The sequence below is a fragment of the Pinus tabuliformis genome, chromosome 3_2 (assembly GCF_031772625.1).
Source record: "Pinus tabuliformis cultivar Carrire ecotype Pingquan chromosome 3_2, CPIR1, whole genome shotgun sequence".
Lineage (NCBI taxonomy): Eukaryota > Viridiplantae > Streptophyta > Pinopsida > Pinales > Pinaceae > Pinus > Pinus tabuliformis.
The window spans coordinates 618,823,973-618,846,620 of record NC_142302.1 but is presented as its reverse complement, the minus strand read 5'-3'; the positions used below and the strand labels follow the sequence as shown (position 1 = coordinate 618,846,620).

Sequence of the window (22,648 nt, the reverse complement as noted above, 5' to 3'; positions counted from 1 at the left end):
TGGAGCACCTTCGTTTTCGCCGGTATTTTTGACATTTCTCTCAAACCATGACACCTGTGTAAAAAGTGAAAGAGGTTTTTCTTCCTTGGCATGTTGTGGACAAAAACCTCTCTCAGTTTTACAAAATTCATCTTTGATTGCTCAGAAACAGCTTTTGAGTGAAACTTGTCCCGATGTGTGAAACAAGGGATTTTGTCGAAATGGAGCGGAATGAAGGGGATAGAGGGCTTCTAAATTCTTGGGGAAATTTTTGGGAGTGGGGAGGGATGTTAGGAAGCAGGGGAAAGTGGAATCTCAGAGATTGAGTGAGGGGAAGGGGTCGAAAAGGACAAAACACAGGCCAAACCTAGAAAATTGCCATGTTGTAGCTAGAAACTAGGGTTTGTGCAAAAATGAGGAATTTGGCGGATCTAAGGGATGGGAAGTGTTTGATAAGGTACTTTAAGGATAGGGAAAGGTGTATGAACATCAGGAAACAAGTTTTGCCGGTGATTTGACCATCCAAGTGAAATTGCCTTCAAAACCCTAGGAGAGGGAAATGACCTTGCCTAGGTGCAACTGAAGCATGAAAAAGGTGTGAAATGACTCATTAGACACTGACATGATAATGACAACCCTCTGAATGATGATAGGCTCAGCTGAATGATGACATGGACTGACATTTGGGCAAACCCTAGACCTAATTCCTAGTGACCAAATTTTGCTTGAAAACTCTTTGAAATGACAAAATTTGACCTTGACACTTTAAAATCACTTTGAAAGAGCATATTTGATCACTAGAGGAAGGCTGGAAAGACTGACACTAACATTGGCTCCAATGGGGATGGCAGCTCCTTGGAGGTGCCAAGAACCTCAGACCTCTTGGGAGAGCAGACCAGTGCTTTTTTCATTGGGCAATGGAGTCAACTTATTCACACCTTTGACATATTTATTGAATGAGAACTTGATTGAAAACTGACTGAAACTTAACTGAAGCTTGACTCAAACCGACTCGATGGCAAACTGAAATAACTTGAAAAAACTCACTCAACAGACCAAACACAAATGACTCATGACCGACTTAACTAAAACAAGAGAAAGGCAGCAGTCCATCAAGATTTGAAATCATGATGACAACCACCTGTGTTTCTTTCAAGACAATATACATCAAACTATATCAAAATGCCAATGCAACCAATCAAGCAGATGCCTTCTTGATTGATTCTCCTGATTAGATCTCATGATCAACAATAGATAGTGGTAACTGGGCATCCAAAAACATAGCTGACCATGATCTTCTTCATCACTGAACACTGCAATAAACACTATCACTGCTGGCTGCAACAAACTTGCTAGAGGATCATGAAAAACATAAAGATTTGCCACTGCCACCTCCTGCTGAAAGAACAAGGTGTCTTTTGTTTCAAATTCTGATCTGCCTTCATCATGTGCTTCGATAAAAGTATGCTCATGGGCTTCAAAAAATTCTGAACAAGTAGATGAGCATATCTCTTCTTGGAAAAACATTTCAGCACATGAAACATATGAAGAATCTGAAAGGTAATCCTGTATGCTATAATCTTCGGTGGTCAGACAATATGGTAGGTGATCTTCATATGATATGACAGCCGGATTCTCATTACATTCTTCAATCATAAGGAAAGAAACTTCAGCTGATTCTTGAGGTGCAAAAATGACAGTTCTATGATCTACCATAAATTCATCCAAAGGAACTGTTTCACTTACTTGAATGAAGATCTCATCTTGCTTTTCATGAACTGACTGAATTACCTCCTCATGCAGGCTTTGCATGCTGTCTTCTTCTGTGGGCAGATCTGAAATGAGCTCTTCTCTTTCACCATCTTCAGCCATATAACAAATTTCAACCTGCTGATCTATAAAGCTGCTTACAAGACTGTCATCCTTTTCAGAAGAGGAAGAAGGTCCACCATCATCTTCTTGACCATGTGTGCACTGCAAATCTGCATTAACTTGAGCTGGAGCAAGACCTCTCAAGAGCTGATCTATCTCCTCTTCGGACAAAGGAGATAATGCCTTTTGTTTTCTTCTGCTCAAACAGTGATTGTCTTCATTGATTTCAAGTGAAGGAGTATACAGATTATCCTCATACTGCTGATCCATTTCATGCAATTTCTGTTGATTGTCAAGAGGCGAAATTTTTTCATTTTCCACCATACTAAGATCTTGGTCTTGCTGCAAATTTTCATGATCGTCTCTATGGGAATCCTCTAGGTTCTCTTCATGTTGCTGAAATGGATTCTCATACAAAGCCTCCATGATCTCAACATCCATAAAATTATCATCGTCATAAAACTTCTCAAGGCTTTCAATAAAACTATAAGCATGCTTGCAACAGTCATGAACCAAATTTAATGATGGATAAGATGCTTGATATCTTTCAATGAACAAGACATGAAAATCCTTCAAACAGTAAATACAAGCAGGCGGCAAACTTTCATACCATGATTGAGCTTTACCTTCCAGAGTGGCCAAGAATATCTTCATCAAGCAATCCTCAGGAAAATCGATCTTGAATTTGCGAATATGCATATGAAATCTGACTAGATGTAAAGCAGCATCCTTCTTACCATCATCACTAAATGTAGGCAAATTCCTTGACCAATCTACCTTTGGAATTTTGTTTGGAAAACCAGGAATGTGATCTCGGCTCAAGGGAGCATATCTTCTTGCAATCTGATCCATCTTGAAAATCTCAAAGCTACTGATCTTCCTGCAGTGAAGTCACCATGAAGCACAGGTTGCTGGATTCTTCAGTGAAAGGAGTCGCCAGTGAATGATTTCAGCCTTTCAAGTGTCTGATCGTTGTTCACCATCAACAATCAGATCTGAACTTGATACATGTACTGGGGTAAAGTGTCAATGAAGCGCTATGTTCACAAATCCCACGGAGATACACTGAAGCAGCGTTTATCTACTTGCGCTGATGTAAAACAAGAGCGTTTTCGAAGGCTTCTGGCGTAACTTCAGGCTCCGTCTAAGACTTATGAAATAACACGACAATGAGCAAACGATTAATATGTTCTCCCCAGTATGGTCGCCAATATGTTAGCGCTTGGAATTCACCTAGGCTGAGATAGACAAACTCTCAAGGCTACATCAAACCATTTCACCTCGTAGCTAGCCCTACGAGGTATGAGAAGGCTCTCTCGGGTCAGATTCGATAGATCTTTCAATATGATTAGGATGACCAATTAATAATAAAGATTTTAGGCTAGTAAATTGATAAGGGGGTTGATTTAATGATTTTTGGGGTTTTTGGTGGCAATTGGTGGAAGTGCAATTCAAGGTGCGGGGATTGAGCACAGTTTTCACAGGGGGATCTAAGGGGCAAGGTAGGAATGAGTGCTGATGCCTTAATCTGAGATGGATGATCAGAGATGATAGAGGAGAAGCTAAAGAGGGCAAACACACAATTCGAATCCTCTCTAGACAGTAGAAAACATTAAAATTGAACAAACTAAAAAGCTGAGCATGTCAAAACATGAGTTCAAACTTTACCACTTCATCTGTCCAATTTAGAAGCATAAGAGAGATGTGAAACACATAAACAAACTTACAAGAACATGTAGAGAACACACCATCAACAATCAGATCCACAAGAATCCTCAAAGATGTCTGTAAAACCCTGGCTTTCCTTGCCTTCAATTGCAGAAATAGATGCACAATATACAATAAAGCTTCCTTACACAAGAGTCCAACCATGAAAATTAGAAGGAGAGAGCATAATATAGACCATCTAGACCATCTAACTCCTTTCCCCACCTCTAAGGGTCGAGCTCAGCTTCCTAGGAGCAGTTTGAACTAATTCTAAACTAAGAACTAGAAAATAGGCAGCCAAACAACTTGCCTCTATTACTTAGCTAACTCATCCATGCATTAATTTTTCACTTTTTACATCATGGAAGCTTCTAGAAGGGTAAAGTGAGATAAAATCTATCAAAGTGCCATGAAAATATTACATTTATCCATCATCTACAAGTAAAAATGGTCAACCATAGTCAAAACAGTGTTTTTTGACCAAAAATGTGAATTCTGGCAAATCTGGAAGTTCTGGTCGCGCCCCTGGAAGTTCTGGTCGCGCACCTTCACAGCTGTTTTTGAGTGGGTTCCACTGGTCCAAATCAGGTGCAAGATGGCTCATTGGAAAGCTTGATCTGTCTACTTTCCATCCCAAGTGGAATTTCTGGATTTGGAGTTGATTTGACCCCTCAAAAATCAATTCTCCCAAGGTCACTTTCTGCAACTCAAAAAGTGGGCAGAAAGTCATTTTTTTGATGTATTTTGAGCTTTTGGAGGCTCAAAACTCAAAATCAGGCTTCTCCCAAGTATTGGTAATTTTTATTTTTGAATGCCCTTTCCAAAAATGCCAAGTTTGCAAAATTCCGAGCAGCCCTTCAAACTGGTCTCACCCGGGGTGAGACCAGTTCTTGGGAAAAACCTGCAATTGGCACAAAAAATTCACAAATGACAAAATTTTCTCCAAATTTCTTGAAATTTGGGCTGGGAGTCCCCAATCAAGTACCATGCTCAGTCAAAGAGGCTTTGGCCAAAATTTGGAGTGGATCGGGCGTTTTCCTTCGTTTTTGTGCTTTGGCCAACCGTCCTTGGAGCACCTTCGTTTTCGCCGGTATTTTTGACATTTCTCTCAAACCATGACACCTGTGTAAAAAGTGAAAGAGGTTTTTCTTCCTTGGCATGTTGTGGACAAAAACCTCTCTCAGTTTTACAAAATTCATCTTTGATTGCTCAAAAACAGCTTTTGAGTGAAACTTGTCCCGATGTGTGAAACAAGGGATTTTGTCGAAATGGAGCGGAATGAAGGGGATAGAGGGCTTCTAAATTCTTGGGGAAATTTTTGGGAGTGGGGAGGGATGTTAGGAAGCAGGGGAAAGTGGAATCTCAGAGATTGAGTGAGGGGAAGGGGTCGAAAAGGACAAAACACAGGCCAAACCTAGAAAATTGCCATGTTGTAGCTAGAAACTAGGGTTTGTGCAAAAATGAGGAATTTGGCGGATCTAAGGGATGGGAAGTGTTTGATAAGGTACTTTAAGGATAGGGAAAGGTGTATGAACATCAGGAAACAAGTTTTGCCGGTGATTTGACCATCCAAGTGAAATTGCCTTCAAAACCCTAGGAGAGGGAAATGACCTTGCCTAGGTGCAACTGAAGCATGAAAAAGGTGTGAAATGACTCATTAGACACTGACATGATAATGACAACCCTCTGAATGATGATAGGCTCAGCTGAATGATGACATGGACTAACATTTGGGCAAACCCTAGACCTAATGCCTAGTGACCAAATTTTGCTTGAAAACTCTTTGAAATGACAAAATTTGACCTTGATACTTTAAAATCACTTTGAAAGAGCATATTTGATCACTGGAGGAAGGCTGGAAAGACTGACACTAACAGTATGTATGATTGGATCTTTCACTCTTTTAATATAATAGAGCCAACACGTTTCATGCATTTGTTGTTATTGTAGTTCAACTATCCTGGTTACTTTAATTATGTATGTAGCTGTTATTTACGCATATATGTATGGACTATTTCGTATGTGTTTGTATGAATCTTATCAAAGTGTGTTGTTGGTATAATCCATCACTTCGGATCGTCGACTATCCTGCTTTCCATCTTGTGATGTCTTTTTGCTCATGTGTTCCCTTTTAAGCTGCGTGCTACCACAACCTTCTAAGGGGCGCACTCACTCCCCCTTCTATGTGTTAGAGCCTTTCATGCACCTTGCTTGACTTGCTGCAAGGTCACACCCTTGCCACCAACAAGGACATCTTACTTACCTTTGCGCGCAACCGCAGTTAAGGCGATACCGTACCACCCACTGCTGGGACACCTACTCCAAACGTTTTGAGGTCTAGTTAGGACTTCTTACTAGAGAGATCCCCTGACATGTTGGTGTTGATTTGGGGTAGAATCGGATGTGCTCTGGCCGTGAAAATTGGTGGAAGGGCTAAAGCACATGAGATCTCCAAGCGTCAGAAATGGTTTGGACAGATTGTACCCGGTTTGGGAGATATTAAAATAATCAATATTTTTAATGGAGTTCCTAAGTCTAAACTTATGAACAATAAAATATTAATGGGTATTAATATAAAACTGGGTTAGAATGTTCCAAAGGATAAGGATCAAGCCAAATCTAATCTTAGCCGTTGATTAGAGATTTAATCTCGACTGTTGGAGGACCAACGAGAAAAGTATAAGAGGAGGCTTGAGGGTCAGTTGGCAGACACACTAGAGTGATCAATCATTCATTTTGCTAGAGCGGGGTTTCTAAGCAAAAGTGAATCAATGATCAACAGAGATAGTGCCAAGAGACTAGCGCAGAAGCAGAGAGCGAGAGCAGTAGCCAGGAGCAGGCCACGTAGAGCCCAACAGAGAACGCAGAGCCCAGAGGGACTGTGTCATCCATGCAGAAGGCAAAGGGAGTGACGCAAAGGGTCCTAGAGGCTGCATAGTGCCTCAGAGGGCTGACACAGAGGGACCTGGGGTTGACGCAGAGGGTCCTAGGGCTGACGCAATGCAGTAGGAGGCTGACGCAAAGGCTAGAAGGGCTAGCGTTGAGCTTCAGAGTCGCCGGAGAGGGTTTCGTGGGATAGGTTTTTTGAATGCTTGCTTCTGAATAGAGAGGTATTGCTGTCGTGTATTTTTCTTTGTTGAGTGCGCCCGTTAAGCACCCAATTGTACTCAAGGAAATATTGCATAATATTATAACCTCAAAATAGCTGCACCGGTTTTCTCGCATTGGGTTTTTCCGGGGGAATTTGTCCAAAAATAACAGTGTCATTTATGTGTTTGTTTTCTTTCAGCTGTTGATCTATAGATGTTGTGACTATATTGTGTTTATTTCGGTATTTAAATGTCTTAAATAACTTGTTCAAAATTTACAAGTAGAAGAAATAAACCAGCAGAATACAGATTAATTTTCTAATGGATAGACTTAGAAAATTAAACATGGTATCAGAGCGTGGTTGCAGATCACAGGAAAGCTGAAGGCATCAACTGACCAGAGCATTTGCAGCAGATTCAGTTGTCCCGAGTGACAGAGCTGATCCTTGCAGAAAGCGAGATAGGAAAGGTTGACACACATGGATTGCGTCATCAGTTCGAGCATGAGAGAGGCCAACGTAGAGGCTGAGGAGGGTAGAAACATGCTCGCACAGAGCCACGTAGAGGCCAGAAGGGCTGACACAGTTGGCTGAGGGAGTTGTTTTGCTAGTGCCAGGATTGCGCAGAGCCAAGAGGCTTAATGCTTCAGTTGCTAGGGTGAAGGAAGCTGTGGGTAGTGTGCAGGAGCGAAGCTGGTGGGGTACTGTGGTCAGAGCAATACCTAACAGGGAAAAACCAAGGTAGAGGGAGTTGCTGCCGAGGTGGATTTCTAGCCAGGGAATCTGGATCATGCTTGCAGTTGCACATACGATCGGAGAGGGGCAACTTGACGGTGGGCAGAAGGATTTCCAGTAGGGAAATCGGGACTGAGAGGGAGTCCAAAAGAGAACTTCCAGATGAGAAGTAGAGGGACTCGAAGGAGTCGAACCAAAAACTTCCAGACGAGAAGTAGAGAGATTCAATAGAAGTCGAACTGAGAACTTCTAGGCAGAAAGTAGAGAGACTCGGAAGAGTAGACAGAGAAGAGTAGAGAGATGGTCGTGAATGGGCTGAGGGATCAGGATAGGCTGGACGGAGCGTCCAACTTTGTGGTCTAGAAGGTTAGGATCTTGTCCATTCTAGACAGACATCGCATCAAGGGCTTTGCCTTGAGAGTAATGGTTATCCCAGTTGACCTGGTAGCTAATGAGAGGTACGAGGAGGCAATAGCCAAGGCAAAATGCATCATCCTTGATGGGTCAAGGATCATGTGGTCCCACATATTGCCAAGAAGGAAACGACAAAGAAGATGTGGGACACCCTGAAGACATTGTACCAACATACTTCCGTGCAGAGGAAGATGTTACTTGAGAATCAGCTAAGCTCATACTAGATGCAGAAGGGAGAGTAGATAGATCACTTCTTCGGTCGGTTGAAGGAGATCCTGGACCAACTGACTTCCATAGGGGCCACACCGGATCAGGAGTTGATGGTGAGGATCACACTAAACACAGTCTCCGAGGAGTGGGAGACATTTGTCCACGGCATACTGGGCAGGGCGAGTCTTCTAGATTGGGAAGAATTGTAGGCAGCTCTTCGCCAAGAAGAGATCAAACGGCTGACCAAGACGAGAAGTAGCAGCAAAGGAGTCCAAATCAAGAAGGAAGAGGAAGAGGATGCAGTTCTGGCATCTATGGGAAAGCAGGAGAAGAGGAAGAAGAAGGACCTCTCCAAGGTCAAGTGCTTCCACTGTGGGGAACTGGGTCACTAGGCAGACTAGTTTCCGAGGAAGAAGAAGAAGGGAGAGGCTTCTAACTCTACGGCAGCACCAATAAAGACGGAGAAAGAAGTCGAGGAGGATGACGATTGTGCCATGAGTGCTCATGTATCTCTAGAGAAGAGGTGGGGAGACATTGAGCTGTAGTCAGCAGACTACAGATGATGAGGGGCAGGATCCTTGAGGTACACAATCTCTTGGATTATACCTTGCTATGGGAGCCTCGAAGAGGAGTAGCAGGACCGATGGATGTAGGTAGAGACGGATGCAGATGAAGCGATAGAGAGTGCTACAGTGCAGGAGTCCCTGGACAACGCGAGGCTAGCATGTTGCAACAGTGCGAGAGGCATGGGAGTGTTGCAACAGTGCAGGATGGCACAGAGAGGTGTGTAATGGTACGAGATGCAGGAGTTGTTGCAACAACACAAAGGTCAGTAGAGGGAGCACTTGTTAGCGGCAGAGAGAGCTTCAACATCGAGAGTGTTTCTAGCATGACAAGGATGTCAGAAGTTGGGTGGGTTAGTTACTTCTCAGTAACTGAGTTGCAGTGCAGTAGCAGTTGGCAATAACACGATGCAGCATGATGAGAGGGGGATGCAGTGCAGATGCAGTGTTGGGAGGATGGACCAATAACAACACGGATGCAGAAGGAGTTGCCGTACAGATATAGGAGTGGCAGTGGCAGGGCCATGGGCAGCAGTACAGGATGCAACAGTGCATAGGATGTTGGGTGGGGAGGCCTAGCATCAGCACAAGTACCGGTGCCAGATAATCAGTGTGATCCTCAGTGAGGAGTATTACTAGTGCACAATGCTCGCTAAGAGGGAGTGTTGATTTGGGGTAGCATCGGATGTGCTCTAGCCATGAAAATTGGTGGAGAGGCTAAAGCACATGAGATCTCCAAGAGCCAGAAATGGTTTGGATAGATTGTACCCGGTTTGGGAGATATTAAAATAATTCATATTTTTAATGGATTTCCTAAGTCTGAACTTAGGAAAAATAAAATATTAATGGGTATTAATATAAAACTGGGTTAGAATGTTCCAAAGGGTAAGGATCAAGCCAAATCTAATCTTAGTCATTGATTAGAGATTTAATCTCGACCGTTGGAGGACCAAAGAGAAAAGTATAAGAGGAGGCTTGAGGGTCAGTTGGCAGACACACCAGAGTGATCAGTGATTCATTTTGTTAGAGCAGGATTGCTAAGCAATAATGAATTAGTGATCAGTAGTGAGGGGTCGTGAGTATTGGGCAAAGAGGCAGAGACAATGCCAAGAGACTAGCGCAGAAGCAGAGAGCGAGAGCAGCAACCAGAGCAGGCCATGCAGAGCCCAACAGAGACAACGCAGAGCCCAGAGGGATTGCGTCATCCACGCAGAAGGCAGAGGGAGTGACGCAGAGGGTCCCAAAGGTTGCGCAGTGCCTCAGAGGGCTGACGCAGAGGGTCCTGGGGCTGACGCAGTGCAGTAAGGGGTTGACGTAGAGGCCAGAAGGGCCAACGTTGAGTTGCAGAGTCGCCGGAGAGGGTTTCATGGGACAGGTTTTCTGAATACCTGTTTCCGAATAGAGAGGTATTGCTGTCGTGTATTTTTCTTTGTCGAGTGAGCTGATTAAGCACCCAGTTGTACTCAAGGAAATATTGCATAATAATATACTCTTAGAATAGATGCACCAGTTTTCTCGCATTGGGTTTTTCCGGGGACATTTGTCCAAAAATAACGGTGTCATTTGTGTGTTTGTTTTCTTTCAGCTATTGATCTATAGATGTTGTGTTTGTATTTACTATTTTGTTTATTTCGTTATTTAAATGTCTTAAATAACTTGTTCAGAATTTACAAGTAGAAGAAATAAACCAGCAGAATACAGATTAATTTTCTAACGGATAGACTTAGAAAATTAAACATGGTATTCGAGTGTGGTTGTAGATCACAGGAAAGCTGAAGGCATCAATTGAGTAGAGCATTTGCAGCAGATTTAGCTGTCCCGAGTGACAGAGTTGATCCTTGTAGAAAGCAAAAGAGGAAGGGTTGACGCAGAGGGACTGCGTCATCAGTCCGGGCCTGAGAGAGGCCAGCGTAGAGGTTGAGGAGGGTAGAAACATGCTCACATAGAGCCACGTAGAGGCCAGAAGGGCTGACGCAGTTGGCTGAGGGAGCTGTTTTGCCAGTGTCGGGATTGCGTAGAGCCAAGAGGCTCAATCCTTCAGTTGCTGGGGCGAAGGAAGCTGTGGGCAGTTTGTCGGAGCGAAGCTGGTGGGGTACTGTGGTCAGAACAATACCTAACACGGCAAAACCAAGGTAAAGTGAGTTGCTACCGAGGCGGATTTCTAGCCAGGGAATCTGGATCAGTGTTGCAGTTGCACATACGATCGGAGAGGGGCAACTTGATGGTTGGCAGAAGGATTTCCAGGAGGGAAATCGGGACTGAGAGGGAGTCTAGAAGAGAACTTCCAGATGAGAAGTAGAGAGACTCGGAGGAGTCAAACCAAGAAATTCTAGACGGGAAGTAGAGAGACTCAGCAGGAGTCGAACTGAGAACTTCCAGGTGGGAAGTAGAGAGACTCGGAGGAGTCGACAGAGAAGAGCAGAGAGATGGCCGTGAATGGGCTGAGGGATCAGGATAGCTGGACGAAGCGTTCGACTTTGTGGTCTGGAAGGCTAGGATCTTGTCCATTCTAGACAGACATCGCATCAAGGGCTTTGCCTTGAGAGTAATGGCTATCCCAGTTGACCTGGTAGCTAATGAGAAGTACGAGGAGGCAATGGCCAAGGCAAAATGCATCATCCTTGATGGGGTTAAGGATCATGTGGTCCAACGTATTGTTGAGAAGGAAATGACAAAGAAGATGTGGGACACCTTGAAGACATTGTACCAGCTTACTTCCGTGCAGAGGAAGATGTTACTTGAGAATCAACTAAGATCATACCAGATGCAGAAGGGAGAGCAGATAGATCTCTTGCTCGGTTGGTTGAAGGAGATCCAGGATCAACTGACTTCCATAGGGGCCACGCTGGATCAAGAGTTGATGGTGAGGACTGCACTAGACACAGTCTTCAAGGAGTGGGAGACATTTGTGCAGAGCATACTGGGTAGGGTGAGTCTTCCAAATTGGGAAGAATTGTGGCCGGCTCTTCGCCAAGAAGAGATTAGATGGCTGACCTAGACGGGAAGTAGCAACAAAGGAGTCCGGATCAAGAAGGAAGAGGAAGAGGATGCAGCTCTGGCATCTGCGGGAAAGCAAGAGAAGAGGAAGAAGTAGGACCTTTCCAAGGTCAAGTGCTTCCACTGTGGCGAATTGGGTCACTATGCAAACCAGTGTCTGAGGAAGAAGAAGAAGGGAGAGGCTTCTGACTCTAAGGTAGCACCAGCGAAGGCGGCGAAAGAAGTCGAGGAGGATGACGATTGTGCCATGAGTGCTCATGTACCTTTAGAGAAGAGGAGGGGAGACATCGAGCTGTAGTTAGCAGACTATAAACGATGAGGGGCAAGATCCTTGAGGTACCCAACCTCTTGGATTATACCTTGCTACGGGAGCCCTGAAGAAGAGTAGCAAGACTGACAGATGTAGGTAGAGACGGATGCGGATGAAGCGGCATAGAGTGTTGCAACAGTGCCAGAGGCACGAGAGTGTTGCAATGGTGCAGGATGGCACAGAGAGATGTGCAACGGTGTGAGATGTAGGAGTTGTTGCTGCAACACAGAGGTCAGTAGAGGGAGCACTTGTTAGTGGTAGAGAGAGCTTCAACATCGGGAGTGTTTCTAGCCTGACAGGGATGTCAGAAGTCGGGTGGGTTAGTTACGTATTTCTCAGTAACTGAGTTGCAGTGCAGTAGCAGTTGGCAATAACACGATGCAGCATGATGAGAGGGGGATGCAGTGCAGATGCAGTGTTGGGAGGTTGGACCAACAACAACACGGATGCAGAAGGAGTTGTCGTACAGATGTAGTAGTGGCAGTGGCAGGGCCATGGGCAGCAGTACAAGATGCAACAGTGCAGAGGATGTTGGGTGGGGAGGCCTAGCATCAGCACAGGGACCGGTGCCGAATAATCAGTGTGATGCTAAGTGAGGAGTATTACTAGAGCACAGTGCTCGCTAAGAGGGAGTGTTGATTTGGGGTAGCATCGGATGTGCTCTAACCATGAAAATTGGTGGAGAGGCTACATCACATGAGATCTCCAAGAGCCATAAATGGTTTGGATAGATTGTACCCGGTTTGGGAGATATTAAAATAATAATATTTTTAATGGAGTTCCTAAGTCTAATCTTAGGAAAAAATATTAATGGGTATTAATATAAAACTAGGTTAGAATGTTCCGAAGGATAAGGATCAAGCCAAATCTAATCTTAGCTGTTGATTAGAGATTTAATCTCGACTGTTGGAGGACCAACGAGAAAAGTATAAGAGGAGGCTTGAGGGTCAGTTGGAAGACACACTAGAGTGATCAATTATTCATTCTGTTAGGGGGGGTTGCTAAGAAAGAGTGAATCAGTGATCAACAACGAGTGGCAATGAGTACTGGGCAGAGAGGTAGAGACAGTGCCAAGAGACCAACGCAGAAGCAGAGAGCAAGAGCAGCAGCTTGGAGCAGGCCATGCAGAGCCCAACAGAGATAGCGCAGAGCCGAGCGGGACTGCTTCATCCACGCAGAAGGCAGAGGGAGTGACGCAGAGGGTCCCAGAGGCTGCGTAGTGCCTCAGAGGGTTGACGCAGAGGGTCCTGTGGCTGATGCAGTGCAGTAGGAAGCTGATGCATAGGCCAGAAGGGGTAGCGCTGAGCTTTAGAGTTGTCGGAGAGGGTTTTGTGGGACAGGTTTTTTGAATACCTGTTTCCGAATAGAGAGGTATTGCTGCCGTGTATTTTTCTTTGTCGGGTGAGCCGGTTAGGCACCCAGTTGTACTCAAGGAAATAATGCATAATAATATACCCTAAGAATAGCTGCACCGGTTTTACTGCATTGGGTTTTTCCGGGGACATTTGTCCAAAAATAACGATGTCACTTGTGTGTTTGTTTTCTTTTAGCTATTGATCTGTAGATGTTGTGACTGTATTGTGTTTATTTCGGTATTCAAATGTCTTAAATAACTTGTTCAGAATTTACAAGTAGAAGAAATAAACCAGTAGAATACAGAGTAATTTTCTAACGGATAGACTTAGAAAATTCAATAGTTAGCGGGTCCAACACTGTCAACAGAATCGTTAAAAAAAAAGATTAATTACTTTAATTAAGTCATCTCTAGGTGGAATTTCCAGAAACGATTTCTGGGTTTTGGAGAATACATGTATTTTAGCATCCCCACAAAATTTCGTGGCTAGAACACATCTGATGCTACAGAAACTAACAGTGACCTCCACAAAATTGTATATATTGTGGTACCTTCTCCCTGATTACCCACATCAAATTTCTTGGATAAATGTCTGAGGAAGTCGAGTTCTTGTAAAATGTCGAAGGAGGGTTTTGTTATTGGGTTTTCTTCTACATCAAGGCTGAGAGTTTCCAAGGAGGACAACCACTGGTCTGGGCAATTTAAGTATGGGAAAATTCATTCTTGCAGTTCGAGTTTGGTAGTAGCATGGCTGGTCGAGTTGGTACAATTATTTCTGGGCTCGTTTGTGTGAGAGAAATCCTTTCCTCATGAGGCCGCATCCATGATTCATTTTAGGTAGGACCGCAGTCATTAGAATCTTCACAGTCAAGGGAGCCAAGGGTCCTTTCATGGGTCCAGATGAGTCCTAATCGCCAATGAAGGACATATTCATGCATGTCAGTGAAAGCTGTAGTTGAAGAGAAAGCCCTTGGATCTATTGGATAAAATCATAGTGGACAGTAAGTTGCCCTAATCGGACCTTCATTACAGATTGACTGAATATTGGTATTATAGTTTGAGCCATCCACTTTTGGATCTTCAAATTGTCAAAGTCATTTTGACTTTGGCTTATTGTACTCTCTCTTTGCTGAACATTCAATATTTATAATAAGAAGAATTGATATAGGGTTTTCCCTGGCTTGAGCCATATCCTTGTGTTCTGTTGTCTTGGCTTGTCTTCCTCGTTTATTATTTATGTTCTTTCTTCAATTACTGTCAATAGGATGATGTATTTGATTGCTAATGGAAATAAGATGGACGAATACATGGGCTGATGTAGATCATTGAAGTGACTGTCTTGACTAGTGTTGCAAGAACTGTCCCCCCCCACCAGGATTGGGAGGTAGAACCGCGTCTCGTACTGATCCGCCACCGATCCTTCAGCGAGATCACAAATCTGAAAATCAGATCTACAGTTCCTTCCTTTTTTGGCGATTCCTGGAAATTTGGGTCCGTGGGGGCTCGTTCTGATGTTCCTGCTACCCAATCCGCGGATCCAGAAAGGATCAGGTGCAGATCTGCGGAGGTTAGGGCGTGTATCCACCGCAGATTGCGAGCAGATCCGAGAGAAGGTGGACGGTTCACACGGTTCCGCGGGGCTTTTTTGTTGTTTTTTTGGAAATTTCGAATTGTTATGTGAGGAACTACACTTTCCAAATACTCCCAAGGTGCCCCTTGATGCTCCCTAGATGCTTCCTAGATGCTCCCTAATGGTAATGTTAAATTCTTAAAGTAAAAGTGACATTCTCCTTTATCTTTCATTTCCATCATTTTACTTAAATTTTTAACATTACCATGAAATGACCGAGGATGTTTGAGAGTGGTTCCAACCTCATCAGACTTCATATGGAGAAAATAGAATTTGATATTTCTTTCAAAATTCAGTAGACTTAACAGTTTTCAGGATCAATGGGGATTGTGGCATTTCATTGGATTATATCATGTATGAGGGCATGTAATTGGCATTTAATTAAGAGCACCAAGCCCTATATGTACCCTAGTGTTGATGTTGTTGATTGTTGAACTTCTTTTGTCATGGCGTTAGCAATTATGTACCCTTCACTTAAGTCAAAATCATTGATTAGGCATGTTAAGATTTCTCTATCATATTATAAGGCTTGGATTAAATTGTTTGATCAAAATTAGGCAATGATGACTGATATCCCTATAGAATTGAAGTAGAGGAAAAGGCTAGACAAGAGAAGAGGAATCTAGATTCTAGATGGTTGATGCTGGAATAATTAATCATTGATGTACAATGGATGCCATATCTATCTTGATTTATGTAAAATATGCATGTTTTCATGTCTTCTACAACTAATTTGGTATTTTGGATGTTTTTTTAATATAAATGCAAATATATATATATAGTAGACGCTTCACTTCCTAGATTTTTGGGAAATGGCGCTTTTGCGTCCCCGCTTCCAAAAAACGTTTCCACTTTGTGCAACGTTGGTCCTAACTCCTAAGAAAAGAACATGTTAATCAAAATTTAACAAAGGAGCAGTTGGAGTCAGATTCGGTAGCCACATTGACAGGTCAGGTTTTTGACCAAGTGAGGGCTCATATGATTGCCAGTATTAAGGCCCATGTATTGCCAAGAAAGCAGGCTGTATCTCCCTTTGAGTGCTCACAGAGGTGCTAGTAGTTAGTGGGGTACAACTTTGACACATTGGACGGATCTTGTCCCCCACCTTTTCCTCCATCAAGCAATCAAACTACACTACCAACTAGTTCGACAATCATACGCAGGCCAAGTCCAGGAGCATCTACGTAGCAGTTGGATAACAAAAGTTGTCTTGGGATTTGATTGGTTTCCAGCTCAGTTTTGTGGGAGATTTGTCCCCCCCTTAAACTTCTTTTCTCCACTTATTTACTGGCAGTTTTAGAGACGGATACACTAAGTCTACAATTGAGCACATGCACAATCAGTCTAGTCTCCACGCAGCAGAGGAATGGAAACTTGTTTTGGGCATGATAATAGTCAATCAATAGCTTGAGTTGGAGTGAGGAAGGCTGCCCCTTGTCTTTCCCTCATCACCACACTATTGAGAAATCTAGGGGCAACAACAAAGGATGATTTTGCTTACTTTGATAACTGCTTGTGATATGTTTTTGAACTTCTCAGTAGGAATTCCCCTTCGTTCCACCAACTCTGCATCTATGAAGTTGTGAGAAGCTCCACAGTCAACCAGTAATGTCACCTTGTGCTCGACTATGATCCCTCTAACTCTGAATGTGTGATATCTAGGGAATCTCAACATGGAGGCAAGAGTAGGAGATTTTCCCTTTGCATGCAAAGACCCACCTCCAATAGTTTGGTGCATCTACCCTTGTACGGGTCCCTGTACCTGCTCCTCATCCCCCTCATCACTGTGACTCTCCGAGTATACCTCAATGTATTGAGCCTTGCCCGCTTTGTCTTTGCCAGCACACTTGTGTCCCAATGCCCATGGTTCCTGACAGTTGAAACAAAGCTTCTTCCTCAACTCTTTCTAGGTCTCATGCATCTTCGATTTCCCGTTCCACTCCTTCTGAAAGGGCTTGACCTCTTTACCGTTCTGAGGGAAAGAAGGTTTAGGAGTGAATTTATTTTTGGAACTGACATCCTGCAAGTCCGTAGTTTTGTTGATTTTCGCACGAAATGTGGTGGGTTCAAAACTCTTGACCCATCCACGTAGAGGTTTTTCCAATTTCTCTACAAATAACATCACGAATTTGGCCTTTGTAATGTCTGTGACCATGACCGCCAGCCTGTAAAACTTTGCAATGTAAACCTCCAGATTTCCTATCTACTTGAGTTGTGCCATCTCTCGAAAGTGAATCTCTGGATCTTTCCTGTGAAATCGCTCAATAAGCCTCTAAGTGAACTTTGTGTATGAGGCTATATTTCTATGCCCCAATGTCACCATCCCATGGTGTTGAAAACTGAACTAGGTTCGGTCTTCATAATGACATGTGAAATTGTGATTTTATGTTATTGATGTAAAGAAGAAAATGAATTTATTTTTGTAATGCTTGAATCATGGGTTTCATGATCAAGGAATTTTATTTTAGTTAAGGTTCCCGTTGTGAGCCTTTAGGTTTTGTCATCAAGTCATAAAAGTGTATTGAGTCAATGTCATGTATGGAAGACCCTTCTTGGGCATGTTACAAACATATGTGAGTCATTGAAAGAGTCAAAAAGATCCTCCAAGACCAAGCTCAAGCACGTCCATCATGTTAGCCTTAAAGGAAATATTAAAGCTACACCAAATGACATGTTGGCCTAGGAATCTATCAAGTCGGCTTATTTCTCATGGGCAAACCACTATAAATAGGCAGCTCAACCTCCATTTGGAACTCAGATTTTCGGTCAAGGAGAAGTCTGCAATAAGAAGTGCGAGAATCACTAGGAAAGGAGCCTCATAACCAGCGAAGAGAAGGAAAGGAAGAGCGAAGTCTTTGGTATTATTTTTGGGTCTGTTTTTGTGTTAAGTACACTCCACACATGTGAGAAACTGCTGCTACCTACTGTAGGAAGAATGAGATACCACAGTCATATTGTGAAGACAGATTTTGGAGAAGAACAAGGTGATTCTATAGCCGAGTTAAAGGAGGAAGAACCTCCATTTAAAGAGAAGGTAATTAAGGTGTTTATCTCCGTCATATGCCACAGGTAGGACTTCAGAAGTAGGGCCGAGAATTGTAGAGCGGAATCAAGGAACCAAAATTCATAGAAGAGCCGAGATAGTGAAGGAGGGAAGGAAGTTTGATCATCATTGACTCAAGGAAGAAATCAAACAAGAAGGCTTGTGACTTGGTCTTGGAGAGGTCGTTGTGTCAAGGGTCTTGGTCTTATTATTTGTCAAATGAAATCTCTATAAGAAGAAAAATTTGTTTGGCTTTTCCTCTCAAGTGGGAGAGATTTTGGCCCTGACTGATTGCCTACATTTTGTGTCTCTTGTTTCTTTATTGTTTATGCCTTGATAGCTATTTGATGAAGAAGAACACAATATTAATATTTATTGTTTATGCATTGATAGCTGTTTGATGAAGAAGAACACAATAATAATCTAATTAAAGAGAAGATCCTATCTAAAGTAGTAAAAAGCATTCACAAGCAGTTATCAATAGAAGAGAAATCACCTAATTGCTAAGCCCTAGATTTCTCAACACATGGTACTAGTACTCTAGGCCTTGCCATCCAAGTGTAATGTGGCTAGCTTAATAGACTCCTCCTCGGTCATCTGATGTAACTGGAAATATGTATCCAACTTTTGAACCCACGATCAAGTTGAACAATTGGTCGACCCATCAAAGTATGGGATGGTCACCTTTGCCAAAGTTTTCTATAGCTCCTGATTCTGCTTTGAAACCCTTTGAAATGGTTTGGGTCTCCTTTTCAGTTGAAGTTGGTAGAAATCAGTAAGGCTCATGGCATATTGAAACTCCTGTCCAAATGATCTGTACTCCTCCATGTACCCTGCATAGGGAATTCCATGAGTGGATTGCTCAGGTATGTCCTCTGGTATCTCATGTATAAAGTGAGGCATATTGGGTATGGGCATTTTACTAGCAGTGCGTGATGGGTTCTGCACATGAGTATGGACCTAGCTACCTTCAACACTGTTGGACCCTTCCCCATTCAATGGCTCCTTCCCAGCGGAAGTCCTTGTGTTTGTCATGCCTCTCATCAAGTCCACCATCTCTTTTTGGCCCTTGGCCAAGTCATTTATAGCACTAAGCAAGCTGTTAAAGGCTTGTTCTTCCTTATCTCCCATATCTGGCCCTTCAATTAAATGCTATTTATTATATATGATATATTACTTTACAACATTCCTTTAATAAATAACAATAATTACTCAGATAAAATAAAAATTACAATATCTACCAATTTATTGTAGCATTTCTAGGCGATTCTAAATGATTGGGACTTGGGTAAAATCCAATTCATGTAGTCATTGGAAATTTGCTGAATTACGATAGCAATTTTTGAATTGGTTAAGTGAAATAACAGGTAAAACGTCGAAAGCCTTCAATTCTTGCAATTTTGATTATTCAAAAGTTTGCGATCACCATCGAGGGAATTTCAACCTTGTCAATGAATGGATGATTATTGAGGGTGAGCTTGGCATTCATCTAGATATATACATATAATTTGCTGCATGGTGAAGGCTGGCCCTGATCTTGCCAGGTGGAACTGAGATGGCCCTAATGACCCAAAATTATGTTTGGGCATGCAATAGTCTGAAATGACCCAGTGAAGTGGGTCCTCAATTAAAAAATTGTGATAGCTTGATTAGAAGACAACACTTGATTGTAAAATATTTTGAAGAAAAATAATCTAGAAGCCCTGTTGCATTGCACTTGCTACTCTTGGCTTTCAATTGATCTGCTCCATTTGTACTTCTATAGAAGATTTGAACTTTTCGAGCCTTTTGGATGTAGTTCCAAGGGAATGTTTCCATTGAAAACAACATTGTTTTAACAAGAGGAGTAAACTACACAGATTCAATAAAGAGAAAAGTTGGGCATAATTCAATTATTCAAGATGTTTGTTCTGAAATGAGAAGCAAATCGATACTATGTTCAAAATGTTGTTGCATGGTTCTATGTCTAATTGACGAGCTTATGCCCTTTTTAGGAATTTTTAAATTGTAGTAATAGTTGACATCATTTTCATAATGGATGGAGTGATTGCAATGAGGCTAACCCCCTTTATATAAATTGGGAATGCTGATTTGGGGTAGCATCAGATGTGCTCTAGCCACGAAATTTGGTGGAGAGGTTGGGGCACATGAGATCTCCAATACTCAGAAAAGGTTTGGGTAGATTCTAAATAGTTCAGGAGATATTAAAATAATTAATATTTTTAATGGAGTCCCTCAGTTTAAACTCAGGGAAAATAAAATATTAATGTGGATTAAAATGAAACTATGTTAGAATGGTCCAAAAGACATGGATCAAGCCAGATCTAATCTTAGCCGTTGATTAGGGACTTAATCTCGGCCGTTGATATGCCAACATGAAAAGTATAAGAGGAGGCTTGAGGGTCACTTGGAGAAGACACCAGAGTGATCAGTCATTTTATTCTCTAGATTGGGGTTTGATAAGAGAGATAGAATAAGGGATTGGGAGTTGCAGCTGAGGGGCATTGAGTACAGAGAGATAGAGAGACAGAGAGACAGAGATAGTGCCAGGAGAGCAGCGTAGTAGTCGGGGAGAGTGATGTAGAGCCAGGCAGGGCTCACGCAGGGCCACGCAGAGGCAGCCAGGAGTTGCGCATAGCCTCAAAGAGGCCAGCGTTGCTGACGCAGAGGTCCAGAGGGCTGATGTAGGGCGACGCAGACCCATCCGGGTGACGTAGGGCCAACGCTGGGCAGAGAGGGGCTGATGCATTCCAGAGAGAGGCTGACGCTGGGGTTTCTGGGGCAGATTGGTGCTGAGTAGCTGCCAGAAGGATTATCCAGGGTTTCAACCAGGAGATTTGTCAGAAACTGAGAGGTATTACTGCTAAGGAAATTCTCTTTTGGGTAGGCTAGTTTTGGCACCCAGATTGTACTTTGATATTGCTTAATAAGAAAACCCTCAGATAGCTGCACCGGTTTTCACACATTGGGTTTTTCCGAGGACATTGGTCCAAAAATATTGATGTCATATGGTGTGATTGTTTCTGTTTCCTTTAGTTGTTGATCTGTAATATGTTGATCATGCACTAGTGTTTATTTTCAGTATTTACATTGTAAATAACTTGTTAAGTAAAATAACAAGTATGTAGGAATAAATCAGATAAAGTGCATGGAGGGTTTCTAACTAAGTAAACTTAGAAACTTCAACAAGGAAGATATTCACAAATCATGGATTTTTCTCTGGATTTTTATGTTGTGCTACTTCATAGATTATGAATGTTGTACTTTCTGTTCAAAGTTAAGTTACTGAGGTGTGTGTACTTCATTCTTTCCTACGTTTCGAGATAAATGTATGTGAGAGTCGAGACAGGTGGTGGTTTTTGGATTTTGTAAAACTAATTGGGAACATCACTTTTAACAGGAGTATGGAGCACAAGTGATAACTACTACTCCCACTGTGCCATACATATTTGAATACTCTGATGGAAGGTAGCATCAGAATCTGAATATATTTGGGTGTAAGTTTTTGTTTATTGAATACGGATCGTACAGACTGTTCACTTGCAAAGATATATGACTTTTAGCTTCTCCTCTAGTAAGGTTACTGTGCAGAATCCTGCGGCATTATCTTCAAATCCTGGACAGCGTGTGACAGCATGCTGGGAACCAACTGTGATTGCAACTATTATACTTCCTAGTGAGTAAGCGCTAATCACTATATTTATGCTTCTTCGTTATTTTTTCTTCCCAGTGAGAGTAATGCTATAAGATGTTTCTTTTTACTGATATCTGTTAATTTTGTGCATTATTCTTGTTGCTTGATGTATCATGCATTTAGTAATTTGAAATACTGATTTTCAGATATGTGGGTAGTGTGATTACACTTTGCTCAGAGAGGAGAGGGGAGCAGCTTGAGTACTCATTCATTGACAGGTTTCTTAATTCGTTTAAAATTAATTCATGCTATCTTGTATTCTTTACTGAAGTATTCTCTTCATGATTTTGAACTTTGGTTTGGCCATGCTTATACAGTCAAAGGGCCTTGTTGAAGTATCGGATGCCTCTCAGGGAAATTGTAGTAGATTTCTACAATGAACTGAAAAGTCTAACATCTGGCTATGCTTCATTTGATTATGAAGATTCTGAGTAAGTGCAACATTGTTAGCTGTACATTTTATTTCCGTTTAAATTTGACTGTCCTTTCAATGCCTTTAAATAGACTGTAGCTCTGTATGTGCTTTATATTTATCTGCATAGGTTGTTAACAATGTTAAGCTTCCAAAAATGCTGTATTAATTTTTTGGGCTTCTGAAATAAAAGTTTGTTAACCCTATAAAATTGTTACTATTCAAGAAAAAATTGGAAATTGATAGCATAGCTTGGAGAAGCAAAAATGGGGATATTGTATGTGATCTTTTCTATTTAGGGCAGGAACTTCTTGGTAATTGCATTTCAGAGCTTTCTGAGAGAGAGAGAGAGAGAGAGAGAGATTTTATGAACACCTCAAGCCATAAACGACCTAAAACAGTTAAATGGGATAGGTAAAAAGATATTACAACTCCTGTAAGTCACCTGACATGGGGACACGAGACACGAAGGACACGAGGATTCGAGTGTCTGACACAGGCACGTTGACCACTCAGAACAGGACACGTTAGGACATATATATATATATATATATATATATATATATATATATATATTAAAAATTAGATATTTCTTACACAAATTCTCATTCATGATACACATTCATTGATTCAAACATAG

The 22,648-nt window shown here is 42.2% G+C and overlaps 1 protein-coding gene across 1 annotated transcript in view; it reads left to right on the top strand.

Annotated features, from left to right (window-relative positions):
- The window catches only part of LOC149182120 (Small GTP-binding protein), a 188,200-nt gene that overhangs the window by 109,874 nt on the left and 55,678 nt on the right, over positions 1 to 22,648 (top strand). The window contains exons 5-8 of the mRNA XM_089416765.1: positions 21,303 to 21,370; positions 21,478 to 21,582; positions 21,743 to 21,814; positions 21,914 to 22,027. Of these exons, the coding sequence (XP_089272891.1) occupies positions 21,303 to 21,370; positions 21,478 to 21,582; positions 21,743 to 21,814; positions 21,914 to 22,027 (359 nt within the window). The remainder of the gene's footprint in view (positions 1 to 21,302; positions 21,371 to 21,477; positions 21,583 to 21,742; positions 21,815 to 21,913; positions 22,028 to 22,648) is intronic.